General features: G+C 42.9%; 1 protein-coding gene across 1 annotated transcript in view; it reads left to right on the top strand.

The window, feature by feature from the left end:
- Positions 1-20,531, top strand: part of SLC7A14 (solute carrier family 7 member 14) — a 48,885-nt gene extending 28,354 nt beyond the window's left edge. Inside the window, exons 4-7 of the mRNA XM_006910827.1 lie at positions 4,878-5,024; positions 7,478-7,686; positions 9,579-10,456; positions 20,209-20,531. Coding sequence (XP_006910889.1) covers positions 4,878-5,024; positions 7,478-7,686; positions 9,579-10,456; positions 20,209-20,531 — 1,557 coding nt within the window. The remainder of the gene's footprint in view (positions 1-4,877; positions 5,025-7,477; positions 7,687-9,578; positions 10,457-20,208) is intronic.
- Positions 20,532-21,086: the final 555 nt, after the last annotated feature.

Here is a 21,086-nt window from a genome sequence, read left to right as displayed (position 1 = left end):
CTACTTCCTTCCAAAGAAAATAGCTTAAGGAATGGTTTACTCACTTACAGGTTTTGGGTCAAATGCTTCTTTGGTCTTGATGAGCTTAAGAACAACAAACATTTTTTTCCTATATCAAGTAACTGCTGGCCCTCAGCTGAACCCCTGCTTCCATCTGCAATCCCTCAGCCCCCAGATATTGTTGGATGTGTATTCCCTGTATGTTATTTGTTCTTGATGCTATCTTATGGTTTTTTCTTTAACCAAATAAGACACTACCAGCACAAATAGCTCCTAGGAAAATGGTCAGTAGCAAGTATTTGTGAGGAATGCTGATAGCCTCCAAACAAAGGAAAAGTTCTTTTCCATGTTCTCTACATTTGAATCCATTTTTTTGGATCTATTAGCACATTCCACCATCACTGTAAACAGGCTGCTAATAGATCTGGAGTATGAGCGAGGTAGAAAATGCAATTAAAGTTGGAATTTTGTTACCTTGGGAGTAAATTATATAAAGATACCTAATTATCTCCTAAGCATCTGGCAGAATGGCTAAGGCAGAATATGAAGGCCGCCTCATCCTACTGCCTCTCAAATATCAGCAAGGCATAGGGGCCAGCTTTTAGGGACCCCATACACTAAGTAGCAGGCCACTAATGACATTGCTTGTGACAAATAATTAAGCAGCAGTCCTCCAGCAGCTGCTTTCCTGCAAAGCTCTATAGAGGCACAGACAGATCTGGATCCCCTAGCTGAACAGCTATACAGGGTTTACTTTGGAAAACAATTTCTGCTTATGACAGCAAATTAAAAGTCAATGCTATTTTTTATTTATGTAAAACATTAAAGGCAACTTAGAATAAAGTACCAAGCCAGTAACACGCAAACACATGCACACATACACACACACACACACACACACACACACACACACACACACACACACACATCGCCCACCAGTTTTATTCACAGATGCTCACTGCCAGGTACCTCACAATCTTTCATGCATGGAAAGGCATCCTAATCACAAATTCCAGTGGCCAGATCTGAGATTTGGATAGAGAGGAAAGCAGGTTTCGTGGTTTCTTGAGTTGAGACACACCTATACAGTTTACTTCATGGCTCTTTTGTATTCACCAATCAGGAATCAATTGTTTGCAAGAAAAAAACTCATTCAAACTAACCCAAGTAAAAAGATGGCCTTATTTGCTAATCATATTAGCTTCTCTTTGATCATCTGTTTATTTAATCTATATCTTGTTAGGCCAGGGTCTGTTTGATCTTGGCAGGTGGGCTGGTTTTTCTCCCTTTGCCTCCACTCCCCAGATCCATTCTCCACCCTTCGTGGTCTGTTCTGTGCTCCAGAAGACCCCTGCTGGTTGCTTCCTGTTAGGTTTAGCCAATGGAAGATACTATCAGGAGATCAGAAGGTGAGAAGAGCGCAAGGCCATGGGTATTTCCTCCTCCCTCCCTCCCAGCCTTGGCTCCTAAAATCCCTTCGTTGAAATCATTTCATTTGAATGATCTAAGTTAAATTCTGTTTCCTGCCTTATGCAGTAGAACTTCCAAATGTCCTACCTTTGATCTATGCAGTCTTTCTTCAACTATAATTGCTTTCTAGTTCTACACATGCAAATTCAGCCTAACAGACATTCTCTTTGCAAACTTATTCTCTCTCTTCCCAACTTGATTATAGTTAACTTTCTGGTATCTAATCATTATCAGTAATTGCCATCTACTCTTTCACTCACTTGGAAAATAGTAGAATTCGTGTTTTAAAAAATAATATAAATATGTATTAATATTATTCAGTTTGTTATCACTGTCAAGGTTGCATTTGGATTATGCAGTATCCCTTAGACTATAAGCCCCACAAGGTCAAGCTCAGAGTACTTCTTGCTCATGACTATCTCCACATCACCAAGCACAGTGCCTGGCACATCGGAACAGTTAATAAATGTGGGTTGAGGAGAAGGAATTCGTTTGTGCCCTTGGGTTTCATCTGTTCTAGAAAAACTTACACCATTTATAAAAATACTACTGGTAAGAGTTAATATTTATTGAGCATCTTCTGTATTCTAGGACTACACTTTATTTTATAATCTCATTTAATCCTTGTAACAACCCCATGAGCTAAGGACTATTATTCTCTCTATTTAATTGATGAAAAAACTGGGCTCTTCGAGATTAGACACTTGTTCTAGGTCACCAAGCTACTATGCAACAGAATCAACCTAGATCTGACAGTCCACAAAGTCTACACTCCTAATCTAATCCTATCCTGCTCACATTAACGGTCCTGGGATTCCCTCTGGAGCCTACAGTATCCTTCTCCTCCAACTGCTACATGGTCTTTCCTTCAAATTGAAAGCCGTGCTCCGTGACATTCACTGAGTCTTCTCTTCTCCAAGTTAGACATCTCCAGGTCCCCACCTGTTCTTCACATGATGTGATGTACAAACTTTTCACCTTTTTCTAGGGTAAATTTGCCCCAAAATTCTTGTTTAGGACTCTCCCACCCTCTTTTCCTCATGAGCTCATCTAGTATCTATGACCTTTCAGTTCAGAACTGACGGCATGAAATAAGCATGACACTATAGCACTGGGACATGCTAATTGGGAGTGACGCATCTTCATACTTACTGTCATAGCAGGTCACTGTATGATTTACAAGAGAGGGGTGTGTGTGTGTTTGTGTGTGTGTGTGTGTGTGTGTGTGTGTGTGTGTGTGTGTGTGTGTAGAACAGTGTTAAAGGTATAGAGCGCAGAACCTGTTTTCTGGAAGCTGTCTTAAAGCAAGGCTTCTCTTGATTTGGAGCAGCTTCGTGAGCCTGCAATCCCAGCATTGTTCATCCTTGCAGACCAGAAACATTTTCTAGACAAGTGAAAACAAACTTATTTCTAAGCCTGTGAGCCTCCATGCACAATAAAGTGAGATATGTTTTCTCTCCTTGTCTGAAGGCCAAAGACATTTTCCATACCCTGAAATGAAGGACTTCATTGAATTGAAATCAGGAGTTATCTCCTCTCCCAAAAAGTAGCTCTCTAGCAATGGAACTGCTTGTTTGAGAAATTCTTTCTCCCTGAATTATTAGGCTAGACCAGGACTTCTTAGATTTCTTTTGTGTGTATACCATTTGCCCCATTGGCAGTCTGGCAAAGCCTATAAACCCCTTTTGAGAATTATGTTTATAAATGAATAACCTAATTACATAGAAAATCACAAGGAATCAATATATTGAAATATAGTAACAAAAATATTTTTAAATTGTGATAATATAATATGCTTCTTTATTAGTACATTAAATATTAATATTTATGTCTAATACTATCATAATTTGAAACTAGCAATAAGAATAATTGCTATTCTAAGATTTCTGCAACAACTCTAATATAGTAGAAAAATGTCTGATTGCTACTGATGACAAAATTATAGGTACAGTTAGTTTACCACCTACTTTCACAATTAAAAGAAATGCTAACAGTCAGAGGTTAGTAAAAATAGAGATGTCATTTTTTCTCAGCAAAATTCACAGGCTCTTCTGAGTCACATTGACCTCAAGATAAAAAATCCTGAGTAGGGAATTGAAACATTAAAATCCTAATGAGAGAGACTGTAGAAGAGACCAGCTCATTCTGCAGATGAGCAAAGATTGTTTTTGAAGGTTTGAGAGATCTTCAATATTGTGATGTACTTTGAAAGTTCTGGTACTTAGTATTTTGGTTTTTACTTATTAATAAGTCAATGGGAAAGCTAAGAGTGAAAATTTAGAAACAGGAATCTGCTTTGCACATGTTTTGAATTTCATCATTTATAAACTAAACGTGCAGAAAAGAGGGAAAAAGGCCTAGTCTACAAAGAGCCTCACTCCTGGATCCCCACTGAAGCTTGTGTGCATCCCATACACACAAGTCCAGAAAAATCTCTCTCATATTCTGCTAAAAAGATATCCCCAAGCATTCAAAGAGGCATAGTTTTTATTTTCAGCTGATAATGAAGATGCCAAGGTGGGGAAACTTCATTTATACTTCAGTAGATTCTTTGGAAGAAAGTAACACACTCCTCACTAGAAGATTTTCACTGACATCTTGACTTTATAAAGTCCCAACCATCCTTGGAGCCAAGTACTCTCTTGTCAGACATCCAGCAGATGTCACTGGATACCACCTCCCGGCTTTACACTGCCTCATACCTCGTCTGTTCTCCTGCCTTAAAGCCCAAGTAGGTCAGTCACTGAAGCCCCCAAAAGAAGAAGAAAAATGAAATTGTCTTCACCTGTTTTCCCATGGAAGACAGCAGAGTATCTGAAGATCTGAAAATCTTTTCTATTATTTTCGATCTGGAAAGTTACCATAGAGATGCTCTATCAGGGCCACTGACAGTAATTTGGACAGGACACTTCTTCATGCAGAAGCATCTGAGCTCCTTAGACTAAAGCCAGAAGTGCCCACCCCATGTCTCTGTGACAGTCACAAGGACCTCCCCACATTTACAGACATCTCCTAGGGGTAGTCATACAGTCCCTGGTTGTGGTTGCGAACCAATGGATAAAAAGCACAGAGAGGTCAATGAGTTCCCCCCAAGACAAAGGGATAGCCAACTTAGTGATCTTTTTTGATAACCCAACTTATTTCCCAAAATGGTTTGTGTGTGTTGAGTGACCTAGTTTTATTTGGGCATAAGTCTTCTTATCTCCATTTTACACATGAGAGAATTGCAGTGTCACAGTTAGAAAACAGAGGAGATCAGAACTCAAGTGTGTAGCACAAGTTCAACAGTGTTACCCCCTCTGCCACTCAGTAATGTCTGCAAGGCATTGGCCAATTGTGGGTAACACATGTAAGACCCCGGTGCTATCGTGACACTCTGAGTCTGACAAATATCATCATCCTTACAGGTGCTGCAAGGAGCAGCCACGTGTTTCTATGCTTTCATTGGTTTTGACATCATTGCCACCACTGGAGAAGAAGCCAAGAATCCCAACACATCCATCCCTTATGCTATCACCGCCTCCCTAGTCATCTGCCTGACGGCATATGTATCCGTAAGTACCAAATGTTTGCGGACCCTTCTCATGACCTTTTCATATTTGACCTTAAAATGTAGCTCTAGGATTGGGTTCCTTTCTGTCAAAAAGTGGTCTTTTCTTTGTGCGTTCTTGGTTTTTCTATGCATGTGTCCATGCTTCTTGTATCCCCACCTACCCGTGACAAGAGGAAAATCAGGACTCCAAACTGAAGATGGGAGAAGCCCCAGGCCCTCACTTCAGCCACGGCCTTCGAGCCTCCATCCTTGCCCATTCTGCACACAGGCTCTTGGTGTCCACTGCCGCCCAGGGATGGAGTGCTGGGAGTGGGCTGCCGTCCAAGGAGCTCAGATCATAGGCTGGCAGTAACGGGTTGGGTGTGCGAGCATTGTGGGCCTCTGTGCACCCTCCTCAATGCTCTTCTGTCTTCTGGGAGCTTCCCGGCAGCAAAGAGGCGAGGCTCCCCCAGGGTGGGGAGAGAGTACACTGCCTAGAGATGCTCTTCCTCTTAAATCCCTGGGGAAATGCAATTTCTTCCTGCTGTTGCTTCCTTTTTCACTGGCTCAAGCTTGCCCTTTAGGGCTTCCCTGCCAAGGGCAGTCCTCAGAATAAAGTCCCCAGGATCACATCCTCAGATGCTCCTCACACTTTTGATGTGTCATCTCTCAGCTCCTATCCTAGAATTTCTATCATCACATGAACATGCCCCGCAGCCCCCGGCAATGGACAGAACCAACTGACAAGCCAACAGGTGTGCGTTTACACAAATACCCCCAGGCTCTGAGGGTCCCACACACTCCGTCATTGCAGTTAGGAAAGAGCCGGAAGCAGAGGTGCCCTAGAGTCCTGCAGTTCCTGCTGCCACAGCCTATGAAAACATCTCCTTCCCTTCCCCCCCAGGGAAGGGAGCGGGGAACATCTTTAGCAACTACTTAAAGAAGCCAGGTCAACTACTCATTAAGACAAGCTGCAGAACAAGATTGTCCTGGAAACCATAGGAAAACACAAGAGCAGTTTTAGATGTGGTCTTTAGATGTGGTAGAGTCCTGCAGTTCCTGCTGCCACAGCCTATGAAAACATCTCCTTCCCTTCCCCCCCAGGGAAGGGAGCGGGGAACATCTTTAGCAACTACTTAAAGAAGCCAGGTCAACTACTCATTAAGACAAGCTGCAGAACAAGATTGTCCTGGAAACCATAGGAAAACACAAGAGCAGTTTTAGATGTGGTCTGTAGAAATTCAGTTGCCCACCCAAACATTTATGGATAGGTCAATTATCACCTCCCACGGTCACACACATACGAGTGGCTTCATCTTACCCATATCCTGATTATCCCTGCAGACAGAGTGTTCAGAGAGTGATGGTGATGTGAGAGGAGCATCAGAGACACCCTGCTCTGCATTTCTCATCCTATTCCTCCCTCATACCTCCCACTACTCTGGGGTTGACCCTTGCAGCACAATAAAGTTAATAATCACAGTTTCTCCCTTAGAGTAGCACTGTATAGACTACAAAGTACTCCCGTGCATCTACCAACTCTTCGTCTATCCTGATTGAACGTGGGAAGGAGATTCAACAGAAATTGCTGTAAGATCAGTCCCACTCTCCTCCAGCTCACTCCCAAGGGGGACATTGCAAGTGATGACACTGCTGGGAAATATTCTTTGAGAATGCACAGGCCGTGCCTCAGGAGCTGTTTGGCCCTGTGCTGATCAGCGGTCTGCCATTCCACCGCCAGAAGAACCAACTTGCTAGACCGTGGCGGTTCATCCTGCTGGCCTCCCTAGTGGCCCATGGCTTCACTGGAGGATCCTGGCTCCTGACGCAGAGCAGGACTGGATTCGATCCTGATGCCATAAATAGTTTGTTGGCCTGCCTGGCACCTGGGACTGGGTTACAGAGAGGAGATGGAAATAGGAGTCCTCATCTGGGTCCCACCAGTTCATTGGCTGTGGTTCTCCTCTGCACTTACCTTTGGAGTTTTGATCTCTGGTTCAGGGTAAGAGGGAGTACAGTTAAGACCATGTAGGACTCTGAAAGTATAAAAAGAAAAGAGATTCTTGTCATGGGGGCTGAGTCTTATGGTCACTGCCAGGCCCTGGTTCCAGTGCCTGTGGCTGCAGGTCCTTGAACCTGGTAATATCCGCCCTTCACTGAACTGTCAGTGTAGCTCTGCTTTCATGGGGCTGAAATACCTGCAGACTTATTCCTCAGATACGAAAGGGCCACAGAGTGATATTAGAGATTTTCTGGTATAGTCTACTAAATCCACATGTGGGGAGAAAATACTGAGACCAAGAGCTCCGAAGGCCAAATGACTGGTCTAAAGTAGAGGCACATGCCAAGAAGGGGCAGATCCGAACCACCATGCAGGCCTCTGACGCCAGGGCAGGGCCCTTCCTCTCCTGTGAGGCATTCACCCCCGCTGTCAGTCCCCTCTACCTCCAGCCATGTTTTCTCTTGTTTCAACAGGTGAGCATGATTCTAACTCTGATGGTGCCATATTATGCCATTGACACGGAATCCCCACTCATGGAGATGTTTGTGGCTCATGGGTTCTATGCTGCAAAATTCATAGTGGCCATTGGGTCGGTTGCAGGACTGACAGTCAGCTTGCTGGGCTCCCTCTTCCCAATGCCAAGGGTCATTTATGCCATGGCTGGTGATGGGCTTCTTTTCAGGTAAGGGCTGTTCTCTGTGGAATGTATTCTGTTCTGCTATGCCTATCCAGGGAGAATGTCACCCGCTGTCAGCCTGACTGTAATTTTGATATGAGTGCTGTGGAACTTGTCACATATCCTGGCAAAGAGTTTGAGTGGAAAGAGCTTAGGCCCTGAAATAGCCCCTCGGTTTGACTCTGGATCCCTCGATCTAGCACAAACTGCTCTCTTCCCCTAACTGCCCCTCTCCTCCTATTTGACACTGTGTGCTCCTTTGTAAAGATGGCAGGACTCAAACTGCTTCACTGGGTGGCCTCCAGAAGGAAGAACCCATCTCAGGGACACGGTAGGCCTGCCCACATGCTGAGGCCTGACAACTGCCCCTCTCTCCACAGCCCCTCTGAAGCTGAAAAAGTTCAAAGTTACAATCAAAGAAAGAATATGGCCCTATGAACAGAACTTAGTAATCACAGCAACAATAGCTGCCGTTTATCAAATATTTATGTATTCCAGGTGCTTTGTACACAGTATCCCATTTAGTCGTCACAACAACTCTATTTTGCAGATGAGTATACTAAATGGGTATATTCAGAGAAAGGAAAAAACTTGTCCCGAATCTCCCAGCTGCTGAGTTGGGGCGTGTGGGTGGAGGGAAGGCAAGATTTGAACTCAGGACCGTCTGAATCCAAAGACTAGATTTTTAACTAAACAGGTATATTGACACTTCCACCGCTCTACGTTGGCCATATAGTAGCCTATCTGCTCATGATACAAAAAGGATGTAGCCCCATCTCTTGGTTCCCAGTGCCCGTTGTGTGAGGGGCTGGCAAGGAAGACATACTTCCAGTGCACAAAGCAAGGAGCAAACCATGGAAGCCAAGGAGCTCTCAGGGGTACAGAGGGATCCAGCTCAGGGACTTTATTTCTGCCATAGGCTGTCATCTTTTCTCTGGTTCCTCAACCTACTCCTTGAAGTCATTGCCAGGTCAGAGCTGCTGTGTTTGGAAAGCTGGACAGATCAAAACCTGCCCATGGGGGAGGTGTGGCAACTTCACGCATCCCAAAGGTTTTTCTGCTGTGAAAGAAAATTAAGAGGAAAGATGCTGGGCATCCGAGCATAGTTTATAGTCTTGTGTGAAATCTGAAAATAAGAGAGGAATGGAAGAGGAGGGAAGAGGGAGGATCAGGAGGAGAGAGAGGAGGAGAGCAGGAGCCGAATTAAGGCCCACAGGGAACTGCTGAGGCCGCGGCTGCCGTTCGACCACCCTTGTTGGGCTTCTCCACTTGGTAACTGGCTGGATTTAGCCTGTACCTATGAGCTGAGCACAGGTTCTTAATTACTGTTTTATTTTACCAACTTGCTTATCAAGCTTTGGCATAAATCAAACTCCAGAGGCTTTTTTAAAGCACAACTTTAGAAAAACCATGAGCTCAACTCCCAAAGATTCTGACATAGTAAAGTAGGTCACAGGTGAAACCTAAAAATATGTATTTCTCACAAGCTCCAAGATGATGCCGGTGCTACTGATCCATGGACTGTGCTTTGGGTGACACAAGTCTAGAGGACCCTCCAGCAGGTGTATGATTTCTCCAACTCTCACTTCTTCCTGGAAAAACCTAGACTTCAATATACATTTCTGAAATACCTCCTAGATTCAATTCAACTCTCACATGACATAATGAATTAGGAACTTTAATTTAAAAGTGTGTCTCAAAACTAAGGAATGAAAGTAAAATCTTTTTGAATTATATTCCAGAGATAGGAACTAAATCCCGGGGTAGGAACCACAGCTGTATTTAAAGCAGTGAATCCAAAAGTGAGTTGTAGAGGCAGGACAAGGGGGCAGTAAGCCACGTTACAGCCGATCACCAGCCGTAGCCCAGTTAACCCTGTACTTTCATTAACCCTCCAGGTTTCTGGCTCATGTGAGCTCCTACACGGAGACACCAGTGGTGGCCTGCATCGTGTCGGGGTTCCTGGCGGCTCTCCTCTCACTATTAGTCAGCCTGAGAGACCTGATAGAGATGATGTCCATCGGCACGCTCCTCGCCTACACCTTGGTCTCTGTCTGTGTCTTGCTTCTTCGATACCAACCAGAGAGCGACATTGATGGTTTTGTCAAGTTCTTGTCTGAGGAGCACACAAAGAAGAAGGAGGGCATTCTGGCTGACTGTGAGAAGGAAGTGTGTTCTCCTATGAGTGAAGGAGAAGAGTTTTCCGGCCCCGCCACCAACACGTGTGGGGCCAAGAACTTACCATCCCTGGGAGACAATGAGATGCTCATAGGGAAATCGGACAAGTCAACCTACAATGTCAACCACCCCAACTACGGCACTGTGGACATGACCACAGGCATAGAAGCTGACGAATCTGAAAACATTTATCTCATCAAGTTAAAAAAGCTGATTGGGCCCCGTTACTACACTCTGAGGATCCGGCTGGGCCTTCCAGGCAAAATGGACCGACCCACAGCAGCTACAGGGCACACGGTGACCATCTGCGTGCTCCTGCTCTTCATCCTCATTTTCATCTTCTGCTCCTTCATCATCTTTGGCTCTGACTACATCTCAGAGCAGAGCTGGTGGGCCATCCTTCTGGTCGTTCTGATGGTGCTGCTGATCAGTGCCCTGGTGTTTGTGATCCTGCAGCAGCCAGAGAACCCCAAGAAGCTTCCTTACATGGCCCCCTGCCTCCCCTTTGTGCCCGCCTTTGCCATGCTGGTGAACATCTATCTCATGCTAAAGCTCTCCACCATCACATGGATCCGGTTTGCTGTCTGGTGCTTTGTGGGTAAGCAACTTCCTTTGGAGACTTGAGAGTTCCCTTTTAGGGCCTTGAACAGGCTTATCCCAGAATTACTCCCTTGCTGGCACTGCCATGTCAACAGAAATGTGCTGGTTCTAGGGACCCCCGCTCTCTGCTTTAGAGTCAATAAGGCCAGTCAAACCCTTTCTGCCTGTATGGTCTTGGTTGTTGGTTCTGAAGAAGGATATTGATCAATCCACCTCTTCATTGATTCTCATTACTGGGCATTCTTCTTATGGATAAATAAAACCATAAAAAGTCTACTTTAAATGAATTTAGATTGAAAAGGAAAAATAGCATTGTAAAAGTGAGGGCGAGAAAGGTCGATTAAAATTGTCTTAGAAACTAAAAATTATGAAACTAAAAATCATGAAACTAAAAATTGTGAAAAAAGTATTTGTCTTACATATGATAAAACTGAGTTAAAATAGTGACCATGCCCTAATTTTTTAAATGAGCTAGGTATGAACTAAGTGTGGATTTTTTGGCAAAATTTTTCAGACAAAATTGCATCATGGCACCATTTAATATCTCTTACTTCACATGGACTTTTATAAAATATTCAAGAGTCTTTTATTTTTTCCCAAAGTCCTTTCTTCATCCTTTGATATTTTAATCATCACACTATCATCCTTGTTGATTTTCTCTGCTTCTGCTGATAACTGATATGATTCTGTCGGGTCCTCAATTGTTCACAGCTGTGGGTGCGGATGAGAGTTGCTCTCTTCACACTCACTTTTACTGCCTTCAAAAAGTTCTGTACCTTTCCAAAGATTTCTAATTTTCCTTTGTGATCGATTTATATTTCACTCTCATTATATGTTTATTGTATCTAACAATCACTGATGTTTATGAGATGACTGGGAATTGGTGCTTGTGATAACTTGAAAGGGATGTTTAAGTGAAGACTAATTTTAAAGTTTCTTAGTCACTATTTTTATGTTTCTTATAGAAGTTGGTAACCGTAGATAGGGTCTTTGGTAACAAATACTTAGCTAAAGAGGATCCTTAGATGCTCTGTGGAATAGGAAAGTAATAGAATAAGTAATCTCTGCCTTAAAGAGAAGCAAGACAAATGCACATGAATCAACTAGCCTGGACAAGACTGCATGGATACTCATGAATTAGTAGTCCATCCACTCCCTGAGATCAGGGATATGGGTGTTCAACATTTTTTCCTCTGAACCTCCAAGATGATAATTGCATGCTCAAGGTCAACAGGAGTAACAGGAAGTTATTCACAGAGCTTTTACTACAATATCCAGGATCTCAGTGCTAAAATCCAGGCCTCCTACTTCCTTTCCAGGGTGCCTCAGAGCAGACCTTTTCATTCAACCAGAATGGTTGATATGTAGTTTGTGCAGATTAACACATAACATCAGGGCTGGTTTCGTGAGCATATGCCCTGTGCAGTTACATAGGGCCCTGCACTTGGTTTAATGCTCAGCTGCTGCATTCTTGAATTCTTAACAATTTTTAACAAGAGTCTCCAGGATTTCACTTTGCACTAGGATCTACAAATTAAGTAGCTGGTCCTGAATAATATCTATGGTTTCTGGAATACCAAAGGCATTTTGCAAAAGTGGTGAGGTGGCAGGGGCCTTTGTCTTTGGAGTCAAATCACAGCTCTGCTACCTCTGTGTCTTGTGACCTTGGGAAATTCACTTAACTACTTTAGGCCTCAATTTACAGTTTACTCATCTGTAAAAATGCAGATAATTTACTAGCCTTGATCTGGTTGCCATTTGGTGCTTATGTAAAGATATATTGGTGAAAGCAATAAGAATTATTTCTTTTCTGCCTTTCTTTTAAAAATCTAAAATGATTCATTGTTCCCCAGACTAGCTATCACATGCCAAAGCACAGCGTGAACCTGTTCTGACTCAGACTGCCCTCCCAGTTATCAGGCAGAAGAAAACTCCCAGAGAGCCTTTTGCAATCTTGCTGATAGCACAAACTTCAAACTTGCTCCAGAAACTGATACTCCCTGACATGGAAGGATGCCACTCTGCAGCTTGGGGCTGGCCACACAGAGGGCACAGGAGCCCACAGCTCAACAAGCACCCAGTTACGAGCTGCTTGCTAACTGCTTTAGTGTCATGCTCTTTGAAAGCTGGTGTTCAGTTTCACCTAGAAAAAGATTCTCAACCCTGACTACATACACGTCAGGATCACCTGAGTTGCTTCTAAAATATTCTATGCTCAGGATTCCCCCTACCCAGAGTTTTTCTGATTCAGTTGGTCTTTTATGGCAAATCTAGGGTATTTTTTAAAACTCCTCCAGGTGATTTTAATGTGCAGCCAGGTTTAAAATTATCTAGAACAATGGTTCTCAAAGTGTGCTCCCAGACCAGCAACATCAACGTTATGTGAAAACTAGTTAGAAGTGAGTTTGGGGCACATACACCTACCAAATAAGAATCTCGAGGGCAATTTAGGTATTAACAAGCCTTCAAGGTGATTCTGATGCATGCTCAAATTTGTGAGCCAGTCATCTAGAGAGAAGAATACGAAGACATTAGCAAGCAAGGCAGATAATTTAATTACAAAAACTCCCTAGTTTTCAAAATAAATTTGTTTATGTATAAAATATACCCATCCCGCAACCCCTCAAGTTGATTATAAAATCTTTAATGACTTTATAGAATAAATATTCCACCTCTAAACTTCAGAGTCTCCAAAATGTCAGATTTTTCTTCTTAATCTCTCTATTCATAGTATAGCTTTCCTGGGGAGAATAGTAGAGATATTTTTTAATGGAGCTTCTTATGAAACATCGGCTACTTTTTAAAAAGATTTACATGGTTAGGCTGAGTCATCACTTGATAATCTGCTTGGATACATTTTTTTACCCAACCTTCTCTAAGGGAATTTTAATTACAGCATTTTTGTCACAATGTTTTCTAAGCATTGACCTTCAGAAGACACGTCTCATAATGTTAAAGAGGCACAAGTCCCAACAAGATTTCCTTCGGAAAAGAGAAATAATACAATAGCAAATGGTTAATAATTGCAACAAAATAAGCACAAAGCAACCTTTGTTTTCCTTTTCTCTTAGCTGATGTAGTTTTGTAAAGAACACCTCAAGGAATTGGGCAGAGTCTCAGGAGACATGAGAATAGCAAGGACCAGTGAGAACCCTGTACAATGGTATTTTCATGGGCATCTTTCAGATCTACTGTTCCCTATGGGCGGTTATTATGAATTAATCATCTGTTAGACCAGTGTGCGGGGCCCCTTACACTGGGGGATGCCAACTTTTTATCAGGAATGTTTTCAGTCCCCCTGAGGAAAACAAATTCTTATCTATAGATTTAGAGAACAGTTAGAACTTGCAATTTGGGCAGTGGACCCCCAAAAATATTGCAAAGAGAAGACACCTCTTACGGTCTTTATCTGAGCTATCATCTGAAATCTTATTGGAAATGGACAAAAGCAACCATTTTGATGAAGGAAAGAGGAGAAAAAGAAGAAGGCCATGAATTGGGAGTTGAGAGGGCACTGAGATTTTAAAAATTCCTGTTGATTAATCCCATAAATAAGTTTGAAATTCTCCTTATAGGCAGAGGAGAAAACCATTGGCACCTTCAACATCGAAATCATGCTCAGAAGAGCAAGAAAAATCGTGAAGGCCAGGTTGAGGGTGGCAACAGGGCCAGTGGGATTCCAAGAAGGAGGTGAATCCCACCACAGTCAAGGCTGCCTGCTGGCGGAGGTGCTGTGCTAAACAGGGAGACCTATGGGGAGGAAGGGGTGGGCGATCCCACAGCTCTGCACCCGGAGGCAGCCGAGAATGAAGGGAGGATCATCACAGAGGTGGAAGGCCCTGCAGAGGGCGAGCACAGTGCGCCTGGAACAGACTTAGAGCCACGAAAGAAGGGGTGTTGGGGTTTCTTTCTGTCAACATTACATTTGAGAGATTCATCTACAACGTTGCCTGTAGTTTTAGTTTATTCATTCTCCTTCCCATCTAGCCTTCCACTGTGGTAATATACCACAGAGTATTTATCCATTCTAGTCTCCTTGGATGTTCAGCTTGTTTCCAGTTTGAGGCTATAAGAATAGAGCTGCTATGAGCATTCTTGTCCAAGTGTTTGGCGGTCAAATAGACACAGTTCCCTTGAGGTCTATTGAGTTAGAAGTGGAACTGCTAGCTTGGATTATTAGATCTTTTAATATTCTTTAACATGATTGAATTCAATCTCATGGCCATTATACCCCTCAAATGATATAAGGCTCCCAGTTCCATTTGCAGATGGGAAACTGAGGCATAAAGTAATGTGACTTTATGTTAGATCAGTTGCAGGGTCAGAGAGAGAAACTCTCCACCTCCCCCAATTCCATCCTAAACCTGCTCTTCCTGGCTACACCTCGTTAAACAAACCCTGTTGTTATTACAATGTGGCGGTATTTTAAAAAATAATCAGCAAAGTTGATAGGGATTGCATTGAATGGGAGGATACCTTATTACCATCGGAGTCTTCGTTTCTACATTGGCAAATGTCTGTTTTGGAAAATTAATCCCAGACTGGTAAAAATAAAAAAGACTGGGCATAACAAAGCACCTCAGTTATCTGCAGCGGGCAGGGCTTCCTGCTGGAAAGTGCACCCCTGGAAGAGGCAGCTCCACCCAGCCTGAGGTCAGGTGGCCCACCTCTTTTCACCCGGAGCATGGAGCTACATGCAGAGGATAGGAAGCCCCAAGGGGACTCCAGAGATCAAGGACCTGCTCCATAACCCAAGTTTCACCCACGCAGTTGGAAATCGGCTGCTTTGTCTATCTCCAGGTCACTCAGTCTCTTTTCAGAGCTGAGTTTTCGTTCCGGATTTTCTCCTATATGATCCAAAAGACCTCCTCCTCCCACCCCTCTCACTTGTAGGTTTGGGGTCATTTGCTTAACTATCACAGGATGGATCAACACAAGTGAAGTAAGTAGGTGTTTTGCCAGCTGGTGCCTAGGTGCCCAGTGTCTGAATGCAGGCTTGGAATTCCTAAACCTCCCTGGAGGCAGCTGGGTGGGATGGGAACAGACTCAAGAGATGCGAGTTCCAGTACTATTCCAATCACTGATTCATTGTGCAGTTAACTTCTCTGGGATGATGGATAAAGAAGTACTTTTTTATAAAGATTTTATAATCCCACGGTGTTCTATTACATAAAGAAAGCCCATTCAATTGTCGAAGATATGATTTTTCATCTTGTCTAGCCCAAACCTCTCATGAGCACATTCTCCACTAGAGAACTCTAATCAGAAAAGAAGCCAAAGCTTCCCTTTGAATATTTCCCTTTGCTGCAAACAGCCTTTCAAAGGACTCGTTGCCATTACCTTTGACCAGGGCTCGCATTCAGCCAGTTTGCCCTTGTACAGCCATGTCTATCGTTAAAATATTGAAACACTTCTGTGCCTGCTGCTAACTAGTTGCTGCCTTGAGTGTCCCTTCCCACTAGGATCCATTGACTGAAAAAAAAAAAACTCCAGCCCAGCATGTGGGGCCTCCAGGGCCCCTCTTTTCACACTGTAGCACAAAAATTGATTGCCTTCTGATTTTCATCATCACATCTGCCTTTCACTTATTATAGGTGTAAGATATACAACTACAAAGCAATGGATTGAAGTTTTTAAAGGAACAGCAGAATTAAATATGCAAATAGAATAAATAATATTATTTATCAATTAGCCATCTTATTCTCAAGGCTTGGGTCCAGATGGTTTGGCATACGCCAAAACCAAATCCACTCTCAAAAGTAAAACTCTACTGTCTATAAGGGTTTGCAAAAGGATATGATACTAGTCCCATTGACAACCTAAATAACAGTGCCCAAAAACTATTTCAGGCAATGAAAGCATCATTGAAATAAGTGTATAGTTTCTTAAGGTGAATAATTTTTTCCCCACAAGTATAATATTTAGGGAAATTTTAATATTGCTAGATATCAGATGACAGGAATTATTATTGGTTTTTAGATATGATTATGATGCTAAGTTTTTTAAAGGAATCTATTTTAAAAATATATACTAAACTATTTACAGATGAAACAGTGTGGAAGGGATTTGTTTCAAAATAATCTAAAGAGAAGCAATGAGGTATAGGTTAGTGTCTGAGGAAGCTAGTGATGAGCACAATGGGTTCTTTATATTAGTACATGGGGTTCTCCATTTTTGTGTATGTTTGAAATTCTTCAAAACGAAAACTTAAGCAAAGTTGTTTTCAATCAGTCTATGCCTCATAGCCACCCCTGGTAGATGGGAGAAAAAACAGATTTGGACATGGAGAGACCCAGAAGCTTCAAGGTCCTGCCACTAACTGTGTTGCCATGGACAGTCCTTGATTTCGTCCTGTGTCCAGTTTCCCGTCTGTGAAATGCACATATTCAAAACCTTACGCACCACACCCACACACACACACACACACACACTCCGAAACAGGTTAAGAGGAGTCTAAACAAGATAACATTTGGGCTCCGTGGGAGAAAGGTGCAACATAAATGTTGCATCATTATGGGACCTCAGCACTCAGTGCTGTTGTGTGAAGTCTAGTTTAGACAGTTCAGGATTCCCAGAATCCCCACAGATTTTTCAGAAACTACCTCATGCTTAGTTCTCTAAGCCAAGTGAAAGAAGGAACAGAAACAGAACACCCTGCTCTACACAGGAGGCTTTTAGCAGCTCTGTTTACTCCTCCTGACACAAAGCCCTTGTCTATGTGTAACAGATGGTAATACATGTCTCTTCTCTGCTCTTATTTTTTAGAATAGCATCCAGAGACTCCCTTCATCAGAGTTCGTATAAAACCATTTTGAATGTGTTTCTCTCTCTCTCTCTCTCTCTCTCTCTCTCTCTCCACCCACCTCTGTTTCTTTGTACTCCTCCATTTTTCCTTTTCTCTGATCCTTCTCTGCCTCACACCACTTTTCCTGAATTGACTCAAGGGCCAGCAAGAATAATAAAGGCAGACAGAATGCCAGGACCTAGGAAAATGCCTTTGCCCAAGCCGACTACTTATTCTGTCAGGCTGCACACACAGTCACCTCTTGGTTCATAGCACTCATATTTGAAATGTGTTTTTGAAAACAGAATGACATACCTTTGAAACTGTAAGAGGCTCAGAGCAAACATTAAAAGGCCCATAAATATCTATGTGGCAGGTTTCCATGGGTTGCTTTCCCAAAGTAATCATAGTTGATGCATTTACACAAGCATATGTGTGCACATGAGCACCCGCGCGCGCGCACACACACACACAATGTTCCCTCCAGGACAAGCCACTCCCAAAGAACAAATATAGACCTAACCTCTTACTGAGTATTTACTGCAATAAGCATAGTCTATAAACCAGCCAGGGGAAAGGAGGTGTGAAGGATTAGATATGCAAGAAATTTTCCTAGATCCATATGGAATGCTGGTTCTGCCCCTCTCAGACCCAGGCAAGGGACTTAGTCTTTCCCAGACTCTGTTTCTTCTTCTGTAAAACGAAGGTATTCAAGTAGATAATCCATAGACACATTTCCAGTCCTAAATATCCATGATTCTATGAGCAATCATACCGAGAATTCCCATAAATATCAATCTACCTGACACCCCAATACCTGGTGGGGGCAGGGGAAGGTCTGTCAGAATAGATGCCAAACCAGTGCTTGAATGAGTTGAGAAGTGGCAGAGAAGTTAGAGGCAAAGGGAAAAGGAAAAAATGGCATTGAATTCAGCAGGGAAATGAATAAGGTCGAAGAAGGGGATCAGAGAAGAAAGAACTGGTACCTGCCTTGATGTCTAGGAGAAAAGATAGCAATAGAAATAGAAAATTGAGCAAAAGGTGTGTGTCTGCTAATTCTACTTAGTCTCCTGAAATTTATTCTCAGGTCTCAGACATGCTCCCAACAGAAACATTCTCCAAGAAACGACATAAGCCCGTTAGAAGAGGTTTTAATTTGATGCCTCATTCTACACAAGGATAGTAAATATCCCCTCTGGACAACCTGCACTCCCAGACAAGAAAGAATAAAAATCCGTGCTCAGAAAAATCAAGTCGCTATTTGAGAAGTAATAGCTACATCTGCAAGTGATTAACTCTAGGATTTATTACCAATTAGGACTATAAATCTCTGCTTACTTTGGCTCCTGAAAAGTTGATTTCATGGGGCGGTGGTGGAAGGGGAGTACAGGAAGTGACTTGAGACAAGAGAGGAGAAATCCAAGCTTAAAAAGACACACTTCAAATTGAAAAGGGAGCAGGATTTCTCAAGCACCAGAGCAGAAAACAGGCTTGACCTTGCCGTTCTAAACAAACAGCCCAGCAGATGCCTGCAGGGTTAGCCAAGTCAAAGGGATTTGTACCACTCAGAAGACAGTGTTAGGGGGTCCTGGAAAAACGTTGTATACCTGAGTGGCCCCCAGTGGCCAGGCCATAACATGACCAGAGTTGGCAGTAGAGTACGTGCATCAGGAGCTTTACGTTCCTGATCTCAGCAGTTTTCAGCTTTGGCTGACTATTAGAATAACCCTGGAACTTTAAAATCATACCTATGCTTGGGTCTCAATAAGTCAGTATCTCTAAGGGCAGAATGTGAGCATCACAGTGGTTCAAAAACTCCCAAGATGACTCTCAGGTACAGCCAGGGTTGAAAACTATTGCTTAACTGGTATCATTCTCACAGCAACCCCATGTTACAGGCACAATAACTCTCATTGTTTTACAGAAGAGAAAACTGAGGCACAAAGAGGCTAAGTAACTGATCCAAGGTTAGACATCTAATAGTGGTGGAGGCAAGATTTGAACCCACAGCTCACACTCTTAATTACCATGTCCTATGACCTCCCAAGGATATGGTTCTCAGCTTTCCAGGCTGTGAGCCTTCATGGGCTTTTCCAGGTAGAAAATGGGGGCTCTCAAACTATTTTTATATATTATTTCAAAAAAATTCTAATAGAAATGAAACATTAGCCCATATTAATGGTACATATTAACTAAGGAGGCAAGTTTCTTTCCTTTGCTTGGAGTGACATCAAAACAGGGAGTTGCAATGGATATTTCATGCTTATTAGTTCTCATTCATTCATCCAACAAACATTAAGTGCCAATTTTCTGTAGTCTATAAAATAGAACCACACACAACAGATGTTCTAAGGGTCATAAGAGTGGCATGCACTAGACACTCTGAGAGGCAACAGAAGAAAATAGACAGCTCTGAGTGCCAGTAACGTATTATGCTTTCAGTGAATGAAAAATAGCAAGAGAAATTGTAGGATAATATATGCATGCTGCTAAGTAGAAAAATAAAAGATGGAGGCATAGGATAATAAAATGTCATGAGAATGTTGGGAATACACTGTTGCTGATCCATAAATATTTAACCCAGGGCAGGAAAAAAATGTAAATTCCTGGCACTTACACGATGTACTGAGCTGGATGTCAACAGGGGAAGTGGGGACTGAGGTGACCTAGAGAACCCATATCCTGTCTAAACTGTCAGCTAGTTCTTACCTCCAGCCTAAAGATTGCCATATAGGAATGTGAGTGTAGTGTTGTCAGACCTTCTGATTTTTTAGGAAAAACTATATACATAGGTTGCTTAATGCAAGATCTCCCAATTTTAAATGGCCTCTGATTTGAGTCATTTTCAAAACACTGTATTTTGAAAGAGAACATATCCATCACAAGCTCTGCTTACACCATTGAGGGTGATCTCCCATGGATCCCAAAGCAACTGCTCATTCACCTGTGCCTTTCCCCTCCTGCAGGTATGCTCATTTATTTTGGGTATGGCATCTGGAACAGCACCCTGGAAATCAGTGCCCGAGAAGAGGCCCTGCACCAAAGCACCTACCAACGCTACGATGTGGATGACCCTTTCTCAGTGGAGGAAGGTTTCTCCTATGCCACAGAGGGCGAGAGCCAGGAGAACTGGGGCGGGCCAGCTGAAGACAAAGGTTTCTATTATCAACAGATGTCAGATGCGAAAGCAAACACCCGGACAAGTAGCAAAGCAAAGAGCAAAAGCAAACACAAACAGAACTCAGAGGCTCTGATCGCAAATGATGAGTTAGATTACTCTCCAGAATAAGAGTAAACACATAAGAAATGTGTAGAAATGGTGGTGATTTATTTTCAGTAACTTAACCTGTGGGCTAGAAGGTGAAAACTTTTTTGCCTCTCATTTCAAAAATCCAGCCTTCCCCAAAGTCAGTCCCCAGTCATAGCCTATCATTTGCTACTTTTGCTCTTCGGGATAATTCTGTCTAAGGGTTTAACCTGGCTCTCCTAACTGGTCCCCTTGTTTAAAAACAAACAAACAAACAAAAAAAAACCTAAACAAGAGACTACAAGAAATTCTAATTTGGGTGTAACCATCAAAGCTGATAGCAGCAAATGTTTCCTAGGCCTTTGTTTTGCTGGTTGAATCATTTTGCTTCTTACTGAGACCCCAAAAAGCAAGGAGCAAACTTCTTGGACCATACCGAGGCTGCAGCTTATCCTGGAGGTGTGCCAAAGCAGGTGAGTGTGGGCACAAGGCAGCGTTTCCACCACCTGATACCACAAGGGCAAAGCTCTGTGCTCAGCATGCCAGCTGAGAGCTGCTCCCCAAGTGTGGGCAAGTGGCATTGGCACGTCCTCAACA

The sequence above is a fragment of the Pteropus alecto genome, unplaced genomic scaffold (genome assembly GCF_000325575.1).
Source record: "Pteropus alecto unplaced genomic scaffold, ASM32557v1 scaffold33, whole genome shotgun sequence".
NCBI lineage: Eukaryota > Metazoa > Chordata > Mammalia > Chiroptera > Pteropodidae > Pteropus > Pteropus alecto.
This window is presented reverse-complemented; position numbering and strand designations above follow the sequence as displayed.